The following is a 23,439-nucleotide window of genomic DNA, read 5'->3' as shown; positions in this document are numbered from 1 at the left end:
CTGTCACAGATGATAAGCGGCTCAAAAAGACAAACGGGCAGTTTTATAAATACTAACTGCCAGAGAAAATCATTTTTGACCGTTTCCAAGAGCCTCATAGGAGAGTATGTGTGAGTATTTAACTATACTATGATATAGGTTATATTTAAGAGGAGAAAAAAAAGATAGGAAAAAAAACAGGTGTTGGAAAAGGGATGGAAGAGTTGTCTTATAATGAGGGTCACCTTATATTTGGGCCATATGATATTTACGAACCAATTATTTTACAACATCGGAGGTCTAATTTTAATAATGGCGGTTACCGCAACAGTTTGAATTTGAATTTGTGCTGTGAGGAAGAAATCAATACCACGAAACGGAAGCCTAAAGTGAAATTTACATCTTGGCTTGTATTTTATATAATAGTGGAGTTTTTTTGTTTTGCTCACACCATATTGTGCCATCACATCAAATCACAGCTGAAGTTAACACATTTTAACCTGCTGTATGTGGGGATGTGTAATCATATTCACTTCAATCTTTTGTAGCATTTGTAATATTGACAAGAGAAGCAGCCATGGCCTGTATCCACACCCGGATAATAAAATTGTCTCCTCCAATTTGAAAATGCCTGTTCAACTATCACCTAAATGGAGGACACCAGGTTGTGTGCGGTGGCCTACTTTGGACAGAGACATTGGCTGTCTGGGTGCTTCTGGGCAGGGTGGAAGACAGGGACAGGGTCCAGCGTCTGGTTGTTCCTGGCTCTGAAGTTTTTTGTGCTTTCACTGAAATCTCCAAGTAAGAGTTTTCATGTCAGCACTGTTTATGCAGTCTGCTAGACCGTGAAAGAGGAAGCAAGTAATAACTGGTCAGAGCGAGACTTTTATTCATTAATAATGGGAACAATGATCCTATTTGTTAACAGAGCTTTGACAATGTCCAAAACCTGTCTCCTGTTGCTCATGTTAGCAATTTGACTCTGGTTTTGTTTGGAAAAGAAACAACTGTGAAAAAAGTCACAAAAACTTGGAAAATGTTATTTTCCCTTTACAAAGAACGGACAATGCAACATTTAAAATACATTTGTATCATTGTTGTATTTGTAACACAATATGTCTCTGTTTTCCACAGGGTCGGACAAAGAGGAACTGGCCTTTCTGCAACAATAGCAAGAAGCGAGCATGAGATTTCAGAAATCATAGACGGCCTTTCTGAGCAGGAGGTGGGTTTTATTTTATTTGGAAGTGCTGCGGTATTGACTTTTTTTTTCTCTTTACCACACAAATTAGCAAAGCCATTCAATCCTTTGCGGTAACCACCATAAAAAAATAATTCATACCTCAGATGTTATAAAATAATTGTTTCCTAAATACCACATTGGCCCGAAAATAAGCCAACCCTGATTATTAGATGATACCCCCCCCCCTTCCCATCTCTTCCAACACCTGTTTTTGGAAAAATACTTTTTTGCTCTCGGAAGCGGTCAAGAATGATTTTCTCTGGGCAGCATTTTAGCATTTATACGACTGCCTGTTTGTCTTTTTGAGCCGCTTATCATCTGTCACAGTGGTATTTGGCAGCTTCACATATTCCATTTCTGCAGTAGAGACGTTGGAAGACGCTTTGGACTCGTTTTCACTAGTCATTAATTTAATTTCCTGCGTGGCAAAAAGCTCCTGCAGGTTAAACTGGAGGTTAACACACTCACTGTTAACAGACTTTAAGACACTCACTAGCCTAGCATCATGAAGGCTACAAACAACCCATAATGCATCACTCTGTTGCTTTATCCATTCAAAAAGAAAATCTGTAGGAGTCATGTAATTGTCTAGCCCCCAAAAATAAGATAACACCACTTTTTCAGATCTATTTCCACCAAAAAAACCCCCACTTATATTCAGGCCAACACAGTAAACTTTTTAAATGCATTTATTCCTGCAGTAGTCTATCCTATATAGCCTCTATTGTCTAAATGTCTATCATTCTAGTATTGTCATTAAAAGACTAAATTTGCAGCAGGAATATTGGTCGGTATTCGGCAGGCGCGTCAGTCTTTATGTCAATCATGAGAAAACTAACATCCCATCACTTCACTCAGCAGTGAAGTGGTGATCAGGTTGGGTCTGCTGTGGGGGTGACGTGATTGTGTTACCGCAGTAGCTCTAATCTAAAGTTCCTTTTTAAATATATTACAGTGTAGATGTGAAACTACAAACCTAGATGACAACACCCTGATAAGTGGCAACTCTCTTATCTCATCAAAAAAAAAAAAAAAAAAAAAGTTAGAAGTTACAACGGCTGGGAGCACATTTCCATAAGCAGCAAGACAGTATATTGTATTAAGGAGGCCTTTCTCTATTAGGAAAACCTAGTCTATTCTTCCTATGTTGAAAAGCAGTTTTCCCAGCTGAAGTGCTTTCACAGCCTAAGGAGGAAGCAGAGGTATTGAAATTTCAGAACGATTTGTAACGTATTGTATTGATGGTCACTGTTGCTGTCTGTGTTCCACAGAACAACGAGAAGCAGATGAGACAGCTGTCAGTCATCCCTCCCATGATGTACGACTCCGAGCAGAGGCGGGTGAAGTTCATCAACATGAACGGCCTGATGGACGACCCGATGAAGGTGTACAAAGCCCGGCAGTTCATGAATGTGTGGACCGAACACGAAAAGGAGATCTTTAAGGAGAAGTGAGTTTTTGTTTCATTGCACAAGATGTCAGCTTCCATCTGTAAGTCATTATTAAGATGTGGTTTATAAACCTTAATAAATCTTAATGCTATCTTGCACTTGCACTGTATGTATTTTTGGCATTAGCACATGAATAATAACTGGCATCTCTTTGCAGGTTTGTCCAACACCCCAAGAACTTTGGCCTGATTGCCTCCTACTTGGAGAGAAAGGTAAACTGCTGGTATTTTCACATTTTGTGCCTATTTTTGAAATTTAGAGAAGGATTTCATACTATTGATATAATTTGGGCAGTCTATTAATATGCCTCACTTACCCAAAGTTAGAGAATTTGAGGCCTAATTAGGATTCAGGGCCATAAAGCTCTATGTGGTGAATTTCTCATCAATGTTGTAGTGACATTGTACAGGTAGCAATGAAGTATTTAACTTAACTTCAGCTTCAGTTTATTGTAAGGGCACACTACCGAAAGTCTCTCTGTTCACAATTTAAAAAAACCCAACATTTATCACAAGACCCTTCACAAATACTTATTCAGATTTTTTTTTTTATGTAGTGGGCAATGAAGTGATTATTTGTTCATAATGAACAGAACTCCTTACCCCATTTGCCCTCTACATATCAATTCCAGCATCCAATTTTACATCTTGATAAGGATAACCCAGTTTGGTTTGTGGTTTCAGGCTCTGTGAGGCAGTTATAATTAAAATATTGATTGCAAAAGAGAAACACACATGAACTCTTTTGAAAAAAAGATTTTCGGTGCCATCTGCTCATATTTGCACTACATTCTTCGCTTCAGTGTGTTGCTGACTGTGTCCTGTACTACTACTTGACCAAGAAGAACCACAACTACAAGACGCTCGTGAGGCGGAACTACGGGAGACGGAGAGGAAGGAACCAGGTAAACCTCTGACTTTGTTAAATATTTGTTCCTGCTGTGGTTGATGAGATGCTGGGTATCTCCACTTTGTATTCAGAGCATGAAAGACGATGTTCAAGTTAATTTAGACTTAAAAAATAATTTGACAATGTGTCTGCCATCTTAGATCTGACCTAACTTTAAATGGAAACACAACTACTTCCAAGAAGTTCTAAAATTGAAACACCGTTGTCAGTTGACTGTGAGGTGTGATTGTTTCACATGATGAGTCTGCAGCATTTTGGTTCAAATTTGACTCTTTTACCACACCTGTTTCTTGTCTTGTCGTCAGATTGAGAGTACATTTTAAGTGCAACGAGAATATACATCTACTGTACATCACACATGTGCAACACCTTTCTACAATGTTCATTGCTAATGATTTGACCCCTACGTTGCCGACACTATTCATGGGTCAGGGTAAGCAAAACAGGAAGCAGAGTAAGCACTCCCCACATTTTCTTCAGTTATAAGCAAGCAGCCCTTGGATTATTGTGAGATGGCTACAGTTTGACTTGCTTTTCTGTTAATTATCCCAAAGACAAGCTTTAAATATCTACACTGTACAGAGGATAAACTAGAAGTAACAATTAACAAAATACAACTTAATAATCTTAATTTATAAATATGCAATTCTATAAAAAATATAAGAAAAAGCAGCAATACTGAGCAGTTTCTCTGCATTATTCATCTTTTAGATTTTTGATGCTTTGATGATGATAATAAAAACTGCAGATGCCTCTCCCTTCAAAGCCTCTATGTTGAATCACTGTCAGACCTGGAATATGAACTTTGTCAACTCCTGAGTTAAAACTGTGGAGATGTGTTGTTGCACACAGGTTGTTACTGAGGGTATCATATAATTATTATATTTACACCAAATTCCATTACAAATAAAATCACCAACTCACCAACCCTATGTTGGCGGACTGAATACATCAGGTTCTCTGGTGGTTATTTTTTCCTCGCTTTATTGATGCCACAGTCCTTGTACAGGACATTCTGTCTCAGAGTCGAGTACGTCCACTGAGGAACACAATGGATTTGTTGTGGGCCGTTTCTTTATATAGGAAGAGGTGGAGGGCACAGAAGTTCATGATTACGTCTCGCACACAAAGATGCTTTTTTTCTTACTTCTTACACAGTGTCTGGTACAATTTCTTAATGGGTGAGTCACCTCTTCTTAGTTTTTAAAACTTTTTAACCATAGTATATGCCTCAGCACTATAGCATAGTGCTTGTCCATTTCTGTGTGTGGAAAAATCTGTCTGAACTTGCACATTTTCAGCTAATTGAAAAAAAAGGCAGTCTCTATGTATTTTGGAGTACAATGTTGTTTCATATGGTGGATAACCCATTTGCTTTTTTACTTATTTTGTTACAACAGCCACACGTAGCCAGAATAACATGAAATACTTTGTTTTTATTGTTAAGCTTCCAAGTTGCTTTTTCTGAATTGGGTTTTGTTCAAGAGATTAAAAGCTCATAAATGTCCTTTCTTGGGTGGAAAATTTGACAAATGAGACAGAATATTGAACATGGTTCCGTCACGTGTTTGACGATACACACGAGACTGTTGAACATGGATAAATACCAGGTTGTGGATGTCTGCAGTGCACTGGATAACGGGGTTGTCATGTTTTATAGTCATTAAAGGTGTTTCCAACAATATTGTTTTGACAGCTGAAATTTTAACATGACAGGTGGTTCTTTAATATGATTGGACCACCAAAATAAAACATAGTTGGTCTGTGGGTCGTCACTTGAATATGAAAAAAAGGTCTAAGATGGATTCCATGGTCTTAGGATTCAGGTCAGCTGCTTAAATGGCTTTGTTGCTTTTTCCAACCCCTTCCTGTGGTTGTTGAGAATGTAGTCAATACTTTTTTTTTTTTTTCTTTGCCACTTGGAGTAATCCACAATAGGATGTAGTGGATTTGCAAGCTACTGGTGTGACTTAACAACTGCAGTTCGAGCGAGTAGAGTGAGTCATTAAGAGAGGGAAGGAAGAGGACAGTGAGCAAAAAAGCAAGAGCGGAGGAATGTAGGGCGAGCGAGTGAAACTGAGGGAAAAAACCCTCTGCGAGACAGAGTCAGTGCTGGCAGCTTATCCGCTGAGTGTGTGCTGTTGGTTTTTTTTTTTTTTTTTTTTTTTTTCCATTTCCTCTTCTGTTCCTGAGAGAAAGAGAGAGAGAGAGAGAGAGAAGGAGAGAGAGAAAAAGTCCCCCCCCTCTCTGAAACAGCTGAGTTGGTACAGCCCAGCCATCTGACAGGCCCAAAAAACTCACTGTGCTGCTGTGAGTGCCAATCAAAGAGGAGTGCTCGGCAGGGATTACCTTGAGTGACCCTGCATAGATTAGTGCGTGCATGTGAGATGGACAATTCTTTGGGCGGCTTAAGCGGCCTGATGACACGCTTTCCCGGAATATGTGCGGCGGTGCCGTGGCCCGGCAGCCCTTCTAAGGAGCTCTGCTATGGTGCTGTCCTGCCTCTCTACTGCTACCGTTACCACCGCTATGGAAGTACTGGAGGTTAAACTCTCATTTACAACACCAGTAAGCTGTGGCTCACAGCAGAGAAAAGGGTTTTTTATGATCAGCAAATGAGCTTGCAGGTATGTCAACCAGCTTTCAAGCCACAGTTTTTTTTGCTTTGTTAGTTGTTACCACACTCACCCCCGCTTTTTTTTTCTCCCTCCTTGTCCTGTATCTGCTCGTTTGTTACTGTGTCGTTTTTTTTTTATTGCCCTGTCGCTTTTGGTAGTTTGTTTCTTAGCCTCCATATTTACTTGAGGCTTGTAGGCAGTTAAACTCGGCTATTTTAGGGTTGATTTTTCTAGGACATGTGCAGAGTCAGACATGGTTTTTAATTTAACATTCGAGCCAAGGCTATGTGGTCATTCATGTATAAATTCATTTATGATGTAGGGTTGGCGTATTGCCCCATTTTGAGTAGGAAAAAAGTATGTTTAGTTTTACTGTCATACTTTGTAGCGTATTAGACTAGAACAGACAGACAGCTGTATAACATTTCTTGTGCAAAATGTGCCTCAAACATTGATGCCCCTCATGTCAGCTGACTCTTATTGACTGCACTTCTGACCTAAATGAATATTCAGCCTCGGCAACAATAAGCATCGATAGGGTGCTCGCATTCTTGTGGAAGCCTACACCAGCTACGACGCCCCACCTCCCCCCTCCCCCACCCCCTTCACTGTCTCTGTGACCATTTCATTGGTTATTGGTAAGTTGAACTCGTGCCTTCACTCGACTGGTCGTGTCTGAGGGTCTTCTTGGCCACGCTGCTCTGTTATGACAAAAACAAAGCACTTAAGTGAATGCAGCCTGTGTTCACAGTAGGTCTTGCTGCATGAAAGAAACAGTTTCAACATGTTATTATTTTTTTGCTTTTTATGCAGTTTTGGAAGTAATGAGGACCAGCTGTAATTCAGTGCTGCATGCTATGATGTTTATTTTATGATTGTCATAATGAATGTTTATTATTGTGTAACATTTATCTATATTTGAACTAAGGGAAGTGCAGTCATTCAGTTATTATGCTTTAACTTGTTGCTTGTGGACCTCCAGGGCTGTACTATAAAGACAAAAGGGTTTTCTTATTGCAGTTTGAAATGAATTATTTTCAACTGGCATATTTTGATTTGTTTGGCAGTTCGCACAGCACCACATTTTAATAATGTGGTAGTTGACTTGAATACCCCTTAATCATATATTTGAATTGTGGCTATTGCAGTAATCAGAATAGTCAGTATTAGACAAATAAGCTCAAAAACAGACATCGTATATCCAGACCAATATATACATATTATTGTGAGCTTCTCTGACTCATTTTATGGGTTTGGAACCGTTGTTGTCGATTTTGGAAAACATGAAAGTGCTTATCTCTTCATCAGCCACGTCAGAAGAACCAAAAACAAATGTGAAAAAAAATAATTTGCTCCATTCGAGGAAGCCAACGCAGGAGTTACAGCTGCAAGCCTGCAAAAAATCCAGTTTTTCCATAAAGATATCTTCAGTTTTATCTCATCTCTTGTTTAAAAAAACAAACTCCCCAGTTACAGTCCACATTTTCTCGTTCAACTTGCTAGCACAACACATCAATCAGAAGGGCAGAACGCAGAAAAGTCTAGAGCATGTGTTTGTGGTAAAATGACAGAATGATAGTTCAGAACAATGTGAGATAAACTTTGCAAGCTACAAAAACAAATTATTAAAAATTTAGTAAAATACTTCTCCCATTTTGGAAACGTAGTGTAGCCATCTCCTGTCATTTTTATTATTATATTATAATCAGAAAAACACAAAGGGAGTAAATGTGTATAATCTGGATATCTCTGTCCAAAATGGGGAAATGTTCCCTTTTTTAATTCCCTGCCAGTAAAGTTTATTGGTTTGTAGCACAAATGATGAGCAGTTTTTCCTCTGCAGAGCTCCCAGTAACCAGGGCAACCATGGCTAATGCGTGTTGGGTTTTTTTTCTCCAAATATTACTCTCTTCTTTTAGTTATTTTTGACAGTAAAATGTTGGTTCAGGAGTTAATATTCCCCCCAGTAGTATGGCACATTTTATCCAAAATGAATGCAATGTATTCTGTATTCCTTTCACATTTCCTCATTTTTTATCACTTCTTTACCATAGTTTATCCTTCATTGGACATTTTAAAGAGACATTCTGTCCGAGTAATTGTCTTTCAATGATGGCAATAACTGTAATGAACTATACGGATAGAGGTGATGCATAGTCATAATTCAGTAGGTTTTTTTTCCCAGTCCTGCAGTGGAATCGCTTGAAGCAAGAGTGAGAGATTCCTCCGGTGACTGAAGTTTTGTGGTAGGAAAGGGAAGATTGACTTGTGGCTCTGTCATTTCCTAAATCAAACAGGACTTGTGAATCAGCAAAAGAGGGGAGAAATTAAAACTCTCAAAATATTCAAGCCAGGTCAGGAAAGAGCTTCATTTAAAAAACACTGAAGAACCGCAGAACCACAGGGCCTCATTGACTTTTGGAGAACATCTGTGTATAGGCTCTTTACGCAGTGTGGGAGAAGAGGCAGGAATGCCACGGCTGTCTGACCACCTCCAAAGCAAACACAAGCGCTCCCTGACCCAACCAGAAACAGCGTCTCACTGAAAAGAAGTACGAGGGAGAATAAGTCGACCCCTAAAACAGAGCGGTCTCCTCTGCAGAAACGTCTCCGGATCGTTGAGTGCCAAAAACATGCAGACTGCTGCAGGCAGGAAATGAGTCAAGAGTTAAAGTCCCAGGCCAAGTTTGACGTGGTCCTCCCTGCATACATCGAACCTGCCATCTGGGCTCTGATTCTGCAGTGCTTCTCCTGAAAGAGCTGAGCAGTGCAGCTGCATCATCATCAGCTGCTGTAAAACCATCATACCAGCTGCAACATATTGTTACATGCATATTTCCATGCAGTCTTTTGGCGTACAATATTCTAAATGTGGATGGAAATAGATAACATTTGTTATCTAGAAATTCTGGCTTCTATAAGTGAATATACAAGTAGTTTGTAATCAGTCGGGACAAATAAGCAACTAACAGCAACATCAACCATGAATGAGATTTTCCATTTTTTTCTGCAGTTGATTTAAGAGACATGAAGGGAGTCTAATAGAAAATGTACCTGGAAAACTTTTCTTTTAAATACTGCAGATTTGCTTTTGCAAGTTATGTAGCTCCACTCCTAGAAGGAAAAAATCCCTCTGATTATTGGCAGTCTCTGGTTAGAACTGGCAAGAGCAGCCTCTAATTCTGCAAGTCAGGAGACGGAGACTTAAAAACAGCTCCTGTCCGAGAGCAGGCTGACTCTGTGAGACGACTGCGACAGTTGCTTACCGCCTGTTTTTTCGGTGGAGTCGTCGAGCGAGTCTGAATGACCATTTATTGTGTGCGATAAGGCAACCAGACGGCTCATGTGCAGACCACGTTGTTGTAAAATTGGTGGGCGACCACAAGCCTCTTTTTTTTTTTTTTTTTTTTTATTTCAGGTCTTTTCCTCCCTTTGCCTCAGTCCATATCTTTTTGCCTTTACTATTGAGTGAAGCACATTCCTTGGCCCCATCTGGTACCAGCATGGGATGTTTGGCTTGGCATAACCAGACTTGTTCCAGCACAGCGCTTTCATGGAACAGGCAGGAGGAAGCATTCTGTGGTGAACCGCGCCAGCAGTGATGATAAAGAATGTTGCTCTGTCCTCAATCACTCTGTCCGACTCTGTTTTTGAAATTTCTCATTTTGAATGATAAATTCACTCTTCGTTTGCGAAGGCAGCAATATTGATCTGGACTAAACCTGGACACTTTTTAAAATTTACAATACCGAGATGAGCTTCTTTTCTACTTAATGTTTTTTTTTAATTTTTTTTTTTAAGATTTTGTTGGCATAGATGCCTTTATTTAGCAGTAGACTGACAGGAAACATGGGGGGGGGGGGGGGGTATGACATGCAGCAAAGCACCTCCGATCGGGATTCAAACCGGGGTCGGCTGCGTATATGGCATGCGCTCTAACCACTCGACCACGTGCGTGCCTTCTACTTTATATGTTAACAGTTAAAGGATAATTACAGTTTTTTTACAACCAGGCTCGGAGGAGAATAGCACTAACGTATCATAACAAAATATTGGTGAAATGAACTAGTTTGGCGGCAGATAATGCGTTATATAGAGGCTGCGCTTCGGTGCCCCGTGTACTCGCATTATACGGATATACACTGCGCTCCACTGGAGCTAATTTCATCCGAACAACTCCAAATGACACCAAAGTTGTCTGGGTGAGTAAATGATCGTATTTTATGCTAGAAATAAGGTCCAGGTTGTAAAAAACGGTAATTATCCTTTAATAACGAGGTTCATGGTCAAACCCCTTCCTCTGTTTGAGGGAACCACCGAGACAAATATGGAAAGTGAGAAGCAGAAACAGTGTGCAGTGTGGTTTGGTTGTGTCTATGTGTTTGTGAAGATCATCAAAATATGGTGTAGCCTTAAAAGTGTCTATTCAGGATGTATGTCATCTCCTGTCTTATCTTTACATTTGCTTTTTCTTTAGTTTTGAGGAAATTGAAACCCTTGAAAACAGGAAGTCTAATAACCAGACAGTGACATACATTTCTGCAATTGGCTTAACTGTTGTTCTCATCAAACCTGATTATTAAGCAGACTATTCAGGTTCGTCTTCTGTTGTGCAATTTTTAAATGGTCCTCTGGGCTCACAGGGCCAATGCAAGCACTGCTATACCATCAGGAGATGACTACAGCTTGACAGCATGCAGGAAGACTGGACCAGGAAGTGTGTACATTTCAAGAGGGGTGTAGCGTAGTAAAGGGTAAAGCAACCTGAGCTCACATACTCTACTTTCATATGCAGAATGGTATGCGACAGATGCAGATTGACATTAAGTGCATGGTATATTCTGTGTCATAGTCAAGTGTTATCAGATAGGTGAATATATGAAGATAATGCCCAACAAAATGCTTGTGGTAGTGGTTTCATCACCAAATGCAGATCAGCTGAATTACCGTTTTAAATGTATCACAACGGGGGTTTTTATATCTGAATGAAAGCATTGATGACAGCGTGGCAACTCGGCACCAGCCACCAGCCAAATGCTGGTAAAATATGAATTCCAATTTCCCACACAGATCCAGGACAACTATTCTCTACTTTGTATTTTTGATTTATACTTAAAAACGGACCTAAATCACGTTCACTAAGCTACACACTGACCTTTTCTAAATGTTTCAAGGAGAAACAACTGAACATTTCCCTTTTTGTGTTTCGCCTCCAGCAAATAACACGTCCCTCACAAGAAGACAAGTCAGACGACAAAAACGAAGAGGACAAATCCGAAAAGTCTGAGAAAAAAGAGGACGAGGAAAAGAAGGACGAGGAAGAGAAAGATGAAAAGGAGGATTCTAGGTGAGTTATGAATAGTTGTTTTTCCTGGTGTCTCTTTACTCTATCAGACCCTGCAGGAATCACCACCTTCTTCTTGGTGCCAGTCTTTGGTCTTTTAAACTGTGATTATTTCAGAGAAAGGGTGTCTTAGTCAAGTATGTCATATTATATTTCAAATTTAAAAAGCTAAATTGTAACATTTCACCTGCAATGTTCCAACAAGCCTATAGAGTTGCAGTATCAACTATATCATTCCAACCAAGACTGGACAGTAAAACAATCTTGATACGGGATCACAATTACATACATTTTTTAAATGATTTTAAAAACTTTGGACATTATCACACGGCAGACATATATGAGACAAAAATGTCAGTCTGCAGTTTTATTTCTTATCACGAAACAAAGCCAGTGAGGCTACGTTAGCGCTAGGGTTGTCAACCGTCCCTTGAAAAACTGAATCGTTCCGTATTTACAAACAAAATGACGCTCCCGGTATTGAGCTGAAAAGGGACTTTTTGTCCCGTATTTCTGTGAATCAGAAGAGTCTGTAAAATGTCAATGGAATGAATGAATGACAGGGCCTTTTTATATGAAAATGTATGGTAATCTTATTGCCAGCCCTCTCTGCTCTGTGACCAATGAGCTGACAGCACACTCATACACGAGAATGGCAATGCAGAATCTGGCTCTTCTCATTGGTCGAGGTACTGTTGCTTGCAAGAAGATACCGGAAGATAAGACTTTGAGGCACAAACGTGTTTATGTTCACAACTTTTCCACAGACTTTCTGTTTGCACTTTTCTTATTGCACTAAATATACACTATTACAGGAATTTACTGTTTTCAGTTAAGCAGGACAGTTCTGTTAAGAAGGATTAATTTTATTCTGTTAAGTTAAGCAGGACAGATTTCTGTTAAAAGGATTTACTATTTTACACAAAAAATTAAATTGTTGATTTAATAATTTGTTTTCCATGTATTCGTATCACTCAAAAACATGCATTGAGTTAAATTCAGGTTCGAGTCAAATAATTTAAAAATCGTTTCACATGCACACAAAAAAAGGCAAAAAATCACTCAGCAGGGAAGGGTGAACGCAATCGGGTCAGCCGGCCCTGCCAACTAGGTGTCCCTTATTTATTTTTCAGGGAGTTGGCAACCCTAGTTAGTGCTATCATTATCAAGGCTATGACCATATTGACCGCTTGTCACATTTTAAATAGCTTTGATAACAAAACCTGCTCTAACTCAGTCACATCTCTCTAGTAGAGACACCATGTCTGCAACTGTCATCACACGCTATCAATTTGAAGCTGCTTTGACTGCAAATGTACAAAGCTAACAGCTAAGCTAGGCTAAGCTTGAAGCTAGTAAACAGGCACCTCTAAAACATATGAGAGATGTAAAACCAGAACATTAATATCTTTTTAATTTATTTTGTCTTAGAGTTGAGTCTGCCAAGGGCTTATTTCGCAGAGCAGCAAACATCTCAAATGCCCTGCTAACGAAATATTGCGTAATAAGAGTAATCCCAGCTTTTAGTTTTATTTATATTATTTTAATAAGTTCCAAGGCAAGCTAACTTGCATTGTTAGAGCAGATGAGCATGTTTGCAAAGTGAAATGTTTTAAATTATGTTATCCTATTTTTTAGTTTTTATTCATAATTTTAACTAATGTATCATGTCATTATCAGGATACTTTTCTAATAGCGAATTATTAAATTAAATATTTCATGGTAGATATTGATCACTATGGAAAAAATGATCATGATCACCTTTCTTGTCATATCACCCAGCCCTACTTCCAACCTTTAAACTAGACATGCCTATAGCTTTTGCTTTCTGGACTTCACCTGTTGACATGGAAATGCAGGAATTAAAAAAACTGGCATCACATTCAGGTTTAATGGTGTGAGGCCAGAAAGTGACTTTTATCATCAGTGTGTTGAGATTCTGATATACCTAATGCAAATTCAGTTTTGGTATTTTATAGCCGTACATTGTCCCATAAAATAATAAATGAACATTGGAAATGGTGATGAGAAAATTTCATGTCCCCAAAGCTCTTTTTGGAGTGATGCATGTTCATGGTTCAGAGGAGACTTGGAAGGGGGATACTAGTGTCTGTCTTAGCTTTTGTCAGACAGACAAAGCAGCTTGCTAATTTATTATCATGTCAACTTGTAGACATACTCTGCAATACTTTTTGTGTGTGTTTAGTCATGGAGGAAGAGAGCACGTTACAAATAAAGGGCCTGTTACTGCTGAATCAAAAGGGAATAGATACTTTCTGTGCTAACGGTCTGTAAAGCTGCGTTTTCCCTCATAAACCACAGGGACATTGGCAAGGACAAAGACAAGTGTGACGGTGGGGAGGACGAGGACGGAAAGGAGCAAAACACGCCGCGTGGCAGGAAGACTGCCAACAGCCAGGGCCGCCGTAAGGGAAGGATCACCACACGCTCCATGGCCAATGAGGCTGCGTCTGTGGCGGCTGAGGAAGCACCTCCCCATGCCCCTGAGCCTGCTTTGCCAGATCCTCCACAGCTCCCTAAAGCCGATCCCGCGCAGAAGTCCATGAAGGAGCCTGCAAAACCCCAGACTCCAGTAGCTTCCATGGATGCTAATAAAGGTGAATACTCTCGGGGATGCTCTCTGGAGGGTTTTAAAAATACATTTTTACAACACAGGAACACACTTTAGTGACCCAGTATTAATGTAATTGTGATAATTTCATGACAGACAATGCAAAGGAAAGAGTGCATAACAGAGCATCAGATTTGTTATTCAATAGCATGAAAGTATCCAAAGCTTATTCAGGTCATATTAGCAGTAATGTAATTATATTTCTTGGCTAAGCACCAAACATCACACATTTTCTAGATGGTAAGTCAGTTTCTTGAGTTTATTTGGAAGCCACATTTTGGTGGAGTCACCCAAACAGCTTCGAGTCTTTGACACAAAGTGTGAGTCTAAACCCAGTTCATATACATTCTTGTATAGATTACATGTTGCAGTCATTTAGTGTTGTTTCAAAGCTAACATAGATTTAGTGTATCATTATTTTGAGCTACTTGCATGTAGCACGGCCAACTAAGAAGAACAGAATGGCACACACTAAACGTATACCCAAAAGAAGGCTGAAAAGCATTTTGCAATATTGCTCTGCCAGCTCTCTTCCTCTTTAAAATGTGAAGGTTCAAAAGCAGTGTTGGCAGATCTGGCAGCAGAAACAAACTCGAAAAAAAATAAAACCCAAACATGTGACCTGACCTACCACAACGTGAGAGAGTACTTGATCAATATATATGTGTATGAATTTATTGGCATTACATAAGAAAACATTTCAGAAGTACTCTACCTAGTCATTTAGACTATTTAGACCCTAACTTAGATGGAGCTCAGTCAAACTTTACTTCATGTTAGACATTTAGGGAGCAAGCTCAAATAAGCACTGACATTTTAGAAACAAGCCCAAAAAATCAGAAGCTGAGACTTTACATATTTGTAAGCGACTTAACAGAAAAACAAGCCCAAAGTGGCTTATAATAAGCAGACGTGGCTACTGTGCTCATAAGCTGTTTTTACCCTGAAAGTGGACAGTTTGATTCAGGAGGTTCAGGCCCTCACGGTTAAGTGTCAGACAGACTCTGTCCTGTGCTGCATTTCACTCAGGAAGCTCTGTGAAGTCTGTCCATCACCATGGCAATACACTGTTGTCATGGTACTTCGTCACGCACTTGTACTCTTCCACCCTTTTGAAGTCTGTCACTCCGGCGGTGGCAGCTCAGGTTTTCAAGTATCCTTGTGTGTTAAGCTCGTTGTGACGCTAATCTGTATCATTAATTCACTGTTTTGTAAGTGTGCTGTGCCCCCTCGGCCACCTGCTCCCTCTGCTGTCAGTCGAGCTCTACCTCTACGCAGTCCGAGCTATGCAAGGTTTGCCCTATAATGTGATTAATTAACCTGCTGCGTGTCCTTCCATTAGCTACATCCTCTGACTTTTCTGGCTATGTTCTGGGTGTACCGTGGTTTAAGTAGGACTGTGTCAACTGTAATCTCACTCAGCGACGACACTGTGGATTTTGTGTGTGTCTGTTTGCTTGTACTGTTGTAACCCCTGCAGCTACGGCGCTTCTTAGAAGTGAGAGGGCTAGGTGCTAAAGGGTAGCTATCCGTCAGTCTTGCCCATTTGAAACGGTGCCAGGGAAGTTCAGGAAGCTGCTGATTCAGTGGGGGCAAGGGGTGGCGGCGAGATCGTGCTTGAAACGATGGGGGATGTGTATGTGTGTGTGTGTGTGTGTGTGTGCGTGTATGGGAGAAGGGCTCTTGTCATGAGGTGAGATGCTGCTCTGTAGGTAGACGCCCTGTCTGTTTTCATAGCCCAGAGATTAATGACCACCCTAGAGGGGCCTAAACTGTCACGGGGAGAACATGTGAGTTTTGCAACAGGAGAAGGAAGCCCGTCCAGTCGGCATTTGTTTAACCAACTGTAACAGACTGTGTGGCCAGGGGACCTTTGGTAGGAGCCATCTAAACAGTGAGAATTGATCTCCTCATCTTCGAAGTGGGTGGGTGGGGGGGGGGGGGGGGGGGGCAAGCCTCCTGTTAATGTCAAGGGTACATCTGCAGCTATATTAGTCCAAATGTTTACACTGTCTCAGTGGGTGCCATGGAGTAGAGTGGGCTAGAGTTCACTCTGGCCCCTCCACACTAACCATGTACTTCTGTGAATTTTGTGGGGGGTTTAGAACTGTTGTAGCTGTGTGTGTGTGTGTGTGTGTGTGTGTGTGTGTGTGTGTGTGTGTGTGTGTGTGTGTGTGTGTCACAGTAGAAGGGGGTGGGAGGGTTTTTTGGGCTGGCTGTTCTATCTGTCTGTTTGTCTCCATCCAAGGCCATTTCCCAAAGAGGGAGGCACGGCTCTCAACTCCTCCACTGTCTGGCGCTACATCAGCTGACCAAGGCCCTCCCCTTGTGGATTAGAGAGGAGGAGGGCTTGTTCTGGGCTGTGGGGAAGGGGAGAGAGAGAGAGAGAGAGAGAGAGAGAGAATGAGAGTGTGAGAGGAGGAGAGTGAGCTAGAGTGAGAGTGTAAGTGAGGGAGCAGGTCTCAGCAGCCCCTGAATGTAAACAGATTATTAGATTAGTGGCCATGAGAAGGAGACGGCTGGAGAGAGGACTGTCACTCCCCATATCTGTCTGCCTCTCTCTCTCTTGCTCTCTCTCTCTCTCTCTCTCTCCCCCCCTCTCTTTCTGTCAGTGCTGATGGGGCTGTCTCTTTTCTTTGTGATTTAGCTGGTGTTGGTGAAACCGGAGAAACTTCTCGCTGGACCGAGGAGGAGATGGAGGTCGCCAAAAAAGGTAGCGTTTGATTTAATTTCTCTCTCACTTTTATCTCTCTGTCCTTCCTTCGTTGCCCCCCCCCCCCCTTCCCTTTGCCCCCCCCCCCTTCTGATTATCTGATGTTGCTTTGGTCTGCCCATTGCTTACATGCACACAGGAATGAATGTGCATATGCAACCACACAAATAGAAACTTGGTGCTTTACTGGAAATTGTCAGAGACCATGAAAGGTTTCAGGGAGGTTTTTTTTTTTCCCCCTTTTTTTTTTCTTTCGTTTAGCTGCACTGCTCTGCTGGCTTCTCAGAAGTGATCTATTAAGGCCATCCATGAAGCAACAGAGCGTGACAGTTGCAGCTTCCTCCAAAGATCACTATCTATTATTCACATTCAAACACTTTGTCAGTCCTTGCTCTCTTAAATTCTTCAAAGTATTCATTGCATACCATGCCTGCTGTTGGGCCCTAATCAGACAGGACGCTTGTTAGCAACCCTGTGGTGGTGGCTCTTGTAATTGTTTTCAATGGCAGTAACGCTTATTTTTGCTTTCACGTTGCTGAGCGCCTGGCGTTTTTCCGCTCCGTGCGCCTCGTGTGTTTGCAGGAGCGGCGAGTTGAAAAAACTTCTAACTCGGAGCAGAAAAGCGCCAGACGTCATTTGCAGTTTTTTGGTGTTTTTTTTTTTACCTCATTGTCCAATCGGATTAATCAAGAGACAGGTGGTGATTTGGTGGTCGCCTAGCAACAATTTAAAAAAGAATAAAAAGACAAGCTGCCCTTTTTTTAATTGTAGGCTTCCAACAAAAAAAAAGCTACACAACCTGTGCAACCTGCAAAAAGCGCTCTGTCTGATTGGGGGCTTTAGACTGCACTGCCTTCTGTCATTAGTCAGGTGAACAGCCATTAAAGTGTACCCCCACCCCCACCCCCCCCTTTTTTTTTTTTTTTTTTTTTTTTGCTTTGCGGCTATGTTAGTATGGGCTCTTCCGTGAGTGCCCCAAAGACCCACAGACTGGAGGGAGTAAATGAAAGGATTAATGGGGATTAATTAAGACTCTCTCGGGTAGAGATTTGCTCCCTTAACAAAAAAACATTGCTGCTATGATCTCCTCAGGCATTTAGACCTCTATGCCAGATATGTCTGTGGATTAGTGTACCACAAGGAGACCTGCACGACCTTTTGTAGTTATATGACAAAGCAGGTTCAGAAATCACTTTTATGTTATACCGTCGCGCATGGCTGCTCATGCAGGCGCAGTGAACACAGTTCTCTTCTACGAGTCAAAGTTGTAAACTGTTGGTGTGTATGTTAATATGAGGCTTTCACATCACAGCCCTCGTACTTTCAATCAATCCACTGAGTTTCCCCTGAGGAAAGGAAACGCAGCTCTGTTTCACACCTGCAGTGTAACTGAACTGTTATGAATCAGCTCTAACCACACTTTACACATTTGTTGTAATTTTTCATTGATTTGATGATATTTTAAACCAAGTCAGAAATATAGATCAGCATCCAGATTCCTCGCAAGCAGAAGTGTGAGCAAACATCTTTCCATATATATTACAGCCTAATAGTGATATTTTCACAGTTGCTTCTCTCTTTCACATGATCCTGGTTTGTGATTTTACAGCTCCAGATAAAGATACTTATGGCAATAAATTATATTGACCAAAAAAATCTACAACACTTTACAATATAATGCGTTTGATTTAACAGCATTGCACCGTGATCAAAAAACTTACCATAGAAATGATTGAACGCCTACTGTTACATTGCATGACATTGAGAGTTATTCATTACTTTATTATTCTATGTACCAAACCAAGACTTCAAAATTCAGATGATAAAATCGACATTGCTCTGTCAAGGACTTTCATCAAGGATGTTAGTGCAATATGAATTAGATAGATTGTTGCCATGATAACACTGTAACACAGATACTGTTAATGTTATTTCTGTGAGGTCTTAGTTGCGTCAGAGCTGGCAGGCTTGAAAAAGTTAAAATGTGTGATCATTTAGTGCGACAATTTCTGTGTCATTCTATTAACTGTTGCATCAAGAGTATCGCATCATCATTTGTCATGTGACAACAGTGTTAGTACAGTTGAGTAACCAAGTGTAAAAATGTAGACGTTTTAAAGCTTTAGATATTTAGGTGAAGGTGAAGGTGGCACAATGATAAGTATTGCTAAATGAATGTGTGGTGTGCAGCACTATGAAACATTTGGGAACGCTATTAAAACAGTGAAGGTTCTTTGAAGGTTCCTGCTGACAGTGAGTGCAACATGCGAGAACGTTTATGTGCATTTTCATGGCTGCTAGTTAAAGTTGGAGAAAATAGAATTTCCGCTCACTGGCCATTTGCTTGCAACAAACTAAATGAAAAATACAATGTTTTTGTCGTTAGATCTTCATCAGGTTTTTACTGATTTAACAAAATATATTTTTAATAATATAATATAATAAGTAGAAGACATTCCTCCTGTGCACCTGCCTACAAGAAACTGAAGTTGTGCATGAGCCTTTAAAGTCAAGATGCTAGATGAAGTTGCTCAAGTTGTCAATACAAATGAGACAACATGGAGATCTGAGAGTGTAAGCAACTTAACCTGTGTGTATGCCTGTGAAGGTTTAGCATATGCTGTATTTAGTTGTCTACTATATGTCACCAGATACATAAGACCGCCCCACCTGACACTGTTGAATCGTCTGCAGGTTTCATCGTCTCTAAATAAGAGTCTAAGCAGCCCTAATGCCCTCATTCCCTTTATTTAACTGGAGCAGTAATGGTGCTTTGTGTTTAGCTCTGCAGAGATTTGTCAAGCTGCCAGTATCCGTCATCTCAGTGAGGCTGGGAGGGAGGGAAAGGGGGAGGGGAGGGTGGGGTCACAAGGGTTATAGGACTTAGAGAAAAGACGCCCTAATGTCAAAGGTAAATGGCGGTCTTCCAAGCTCACTGCTGCACGGTAGAGTTCTTTTCAAAGTGTTTTTGAGACGATCAAAGCTGATTGCATGTTTCGGCTCAGTGTTGATCAGGATAGGGGAAGACCACAAACCAAACCGCATCGACTCCAGGAGTATAGTGTATCTATTTGCAGTAATACCAGAAAGTGTGCCCTCAGTACTTATGACAACTGCAGCAGCTTTTGATTCTTTGCAGAGACCATGAAGAATTCATAGAGATCATCTTCAGTTATAGTTATGGCTCTGATACAGCATGAAACAATAATTGGAAATAAAAGAAGAATATAATGTCAAAGCACCATCTTGTCAAACTAGGGTTTTTACAGCGTGGCCATACCGCTCATCTTTTCCTTCTAGATACCTTCACCGAATCCCATTTAAATACAGTGGATGAAATCCTTTTAAATAGTCTTGAGTAGTTTAGTGTAGCCTCAATTTATATTATCAGCTATGACAAATGATTTCAGCCTTATTCAGCACGAATCATAAATTAATTCTCCCTCTCTTTGTCCCGCACCAGGGCTAGTCGAGCACGGGCGAAACTGGACGGCCATCGCCAAAATGGTGGGCACCAAAAGCGAGGCGCAGTGCAAGAACTTCTATTTCAATTACAAGAGACGCCACAACCTGGACAACCTGCTCCAGCAGCATAAGCAGGTAAGCCGGTCGTCGTCATCCTCCTCTCTCTTATCAGTCGTTATTATAATTCATGACTGCGAGATGCCACTTCTTCTTCTCTCTGATTCCCAGGACACACGGCGGGCTCGTGCTGATAGGTCTCAAGGTGAAGGTCTAGCCACAGCATCACCTGATGACGACGACGACGACGACAACGCAGATGACAGTGAAGGTCAGAGAAATGGGACGATAGGTGGCATGTGTTCACCGTTAAAACACACAGACACACTTATTTTTTTGGGAGTCTTCGTCTTGTTTATCTGAGGCACAGGTAACGAAGCAATTTGGGTGAAGGATACGCAGCGAGCTGGTTTTCTATCCTTTTTCTGCCCTTGCCTGCGGAGCTTCATTACCAAGCGTTAAGTAAAGAGGTCAAGGAGAGGGAGAATAAAGTGATACAAGTACAAGTGCAAAGCAGGGAAGACTAAGATGCCCTCTGAATTGTCATGTAAGGTTTTCTTTGAGTTGATGGCAGTGTGCTCGCTCTCATCTGGCTGTAGTTTTTTTTTTTTAACGAGAGGAAAGAAAAAATAAAAGGATCAAATGAAAAGAAGAGAATGCGAGAGAGGAAGAGATAAAAGATATGAACTAATTCTGACTACATGGGCGCCTGTTGCATAACAGTTCTTGGCTTTGAAGACTCAAGAAAGCCTGCTCTTTGAACACAAAGTGCTGGTCCACTTGTTTGATCCAGCCCGCCTGCCCGCCTGTCTACCCCTCCGCCCTCCTCTCCAGAAGCCCTTATCTGTTAATCCAACTGTGAAAAAGATAGCATGTTACGTACAGAGATGGATTATTATGAATGTTGTATGATTAGTTTTGAAAAGCACCAGCTTATAAAATCAGCTCACAACAATTCGATTTGTCTTAAAATCGCCTGGCTCGGTAAAGTTGTATATCATTCAAAAAACCTCCAGGTCTTATGATAGCAGTGGCAACAGTGGGAGGTCACAAGGCTTTCTGTCATGTTTATTTGACTTTCTCTCTGTCTCATGGAAACCCAAACTGCTCTTTAGAGACCTTGGTGACCTGCAACCTGTGGATCTCACATCGTACACAAGCTACAGTAGACCTAACAACAGAGGAGGCATTAAGTGCAGCTCTGTTAGTGTGTGTTCACAAACACCTTGATGTTTAGTAATGCCACTGCTGATTTTGGTTTGATACATTTAAATGCATCTGCAGATTGTTTTTGCATAGATATAGCATCTGGACTCTCATCACCATGACAACCGCTGCAGCACTAGACCATATGCAAACCAACGGAGGCGTACAGGCAGTTTAAATACGCAGTTTAATTTTTTTTTTTTTTTTATCTGAGTAAATGTTATCTCATTACTTATAAACTGCAGTTTGTTAAGTGCATGTGTGTGGCATGTGAAGTATTACAGTCTAGTGTAAAAGGAACACATGATTAGCTTTTATCTTGAAAAGCTGTTTTGCTCTATCTCGGAGGTCTTGGTCTTAGCGTAAGCAAACCTTAAAAGTATAAAGCAAGATAATTAAATAAACAAAAAATGGTCATAGATTAGATACAGTAGGAATTCACCATTACGTGCGTGCCAAATGAAAACGTGACAATGATTACATTCTAGAGGGATTTCTAGGACAGGAATGTGTGAGGCATAATTTGGTGGCAACTTTATCAGTTAACTGTACTCATGTCAAATTTCTGCTTGACTCACCTGTATTCTGGAGATGATAAAGTATGAATTTATCTCAAAGATTGTTGATGTCCTGGTCTGTATTCCAACTGCAATGTTAATATAGTGTGTGCTTCTTGATGGTGGCCATGTTTCTAGTTTTAGTGATCTCTGTGGTTATTCATTAATTTACAAACACATTCATATAAGGTTTTTCTGCAGAAGTATGTATGCAGATTTATTTTTAGGTTTCATGCATTTATTGTATTACTTGACTTATAATAGGTGTTTTTCGTGCTTCCTCAGGTGGTGACAATAGCTCTGACACAGAGAGTGCCCCCTCTCCCTCTCAGGCTGACTCCTTAAAGTCCGGCGACTCCAAGAGGGCAGACAGCGCCGCAGGAGATGCTCATTTCTCAGACCAGGACAAAGGTCAGGCCAGCAACGGAAAAGCCCTGGAGCCCTCCTATGAACAACTCTGCGTCAAGCAAGAGAAAAGCCCAGAGAGTGAGAGTGGATCTCAGGAGGAAAGGGCCAGGATGTCCTACATGGGCTCACTGCATCCCAAAACCGAACCTCAGGATGTGGACATGAAGACCGGAGAGGTTCAGGTCAAGATGGAGCCCGAGATCAAGGAGAAAGGAGAAAAGGGAGATCACGGCGAGAGGCACAGGGAGCTCCACTCAGATAATGACTCCAGCGCCACCTGCAGTGCTGACGAGGATGTGGAAGCAGAGCCTGAAAGGCAGAGGTGCGTTTTTCCATTAGCGCTGTATTCATGCTCTCATTTTGATTCTACATATATATAAGTACAAGACGTAAGTGTTCATGACTGGTGTTGCCTCTTGCCTCTGCAGAATATTCTCCATGGATAAGCCTTCACTGCTGAATCCTCCAGGCTCGGTATTGGTGTCCTCACCCAAGCAAGCCCAACTCAACATCCAACAGCTGCAGAGTCGGGCAGCTGCCATCCCACCCATGGTTAGTCACAGTTTCAGGTTGATTAATGTAGACTGGCACAGAGGCAGGCAGCAGGTTGAAAGCATGCCCACACATTTCCCACCTCAGTCATTATCAGCAATGTAATGTTGAGATTTGAAACTATAGACCAGCACCATCAGCTTTTAAGCAGTATGTACTACTTACCCATCAGTTCCATCTTGTCCTGTGCTGATAGTGTTTCCTGTTTTGTGATCTGTAAATCTGGATAGTCTATCTCCCAAGGTCTTTATTGAAGTGTAAGATGTATAGTCTTTCTTTTATGTTGTCTTTTATCCTTCTAAAGT

At 41.0% G+C, this 23,439-nt stretch overlaps 1 protein-coding gene across 2 annotated transcripts in view; it reads left to right on the top strand.

Annotated features, from left to right (window-relative positions):
* The window catches only part of ncor1 (nuclear receptor corepressor 1), a 58,657-nt gene that overhangs the window by 18,155 nt on the left and 17,063 nt on the right, over positions 1-23,439 (top strand). The window contains exons 11-21 of one of the 2 annotated variants that reach the window (XM_053331019.1): positions 1,114-1,204; positions 2,494-2,672; positions 2,831-2,885; positions 3,476-3,577; positions 11,417-11,547; positions 13,867-14,162; positions 16,824-16,889; positions 20,353-20,489; positions 20,583-20,682; positions 22,460-22,904; positions 23,011-23,134. In XM_053331019.1, the coding sequence (XP_053186994.1) occupies positions 1,114-1,204; positions 2,494-2,672; positions 2,831-2,885; positions 3,476-3,577; positions 11,417-11,547; positions 13,867-14,162; positions 16,824-16,889; positions 20,353-20,489; positions 20,583-20,682; positions 22,460-22,904; positions 23,011-23,134 (1,726 nt within the window). Of the gene's footprint in view, positions 1-1,113; positions 1,205-2,493; positions 2,673-2,830; positions 2,886-3,475; positions 3,578-5,961; positions 6,210-11,416; positions 11,548-13,866; positions 14,163-16,823; positions 16,890-20,352; positions 20,490-20,582; positions 20,683-22,459; positions 22,905-23,010; positions 23,135-23,439 lie in introns of those variants that run through there. The other variant, XM_053331020.1, reaches the window with a different exon arrangement.

Source organism: Scomber japonicus, chromosome 13 (assembly GCF_027409825.1).
Source record: "Scomber japonicus isolate fScoJap1 chromosome 13, fScoJap1.pri, whole genome shotgun sequence".
NCBI lineage: Eukaryota > Metazoa > Chordata > Actinopteri > Scombriformes > Scombridae > Scomber > Scomber japonicus.
This window is presented reverse-complemented; position numbering and strand designations above follow the sequence as displayed.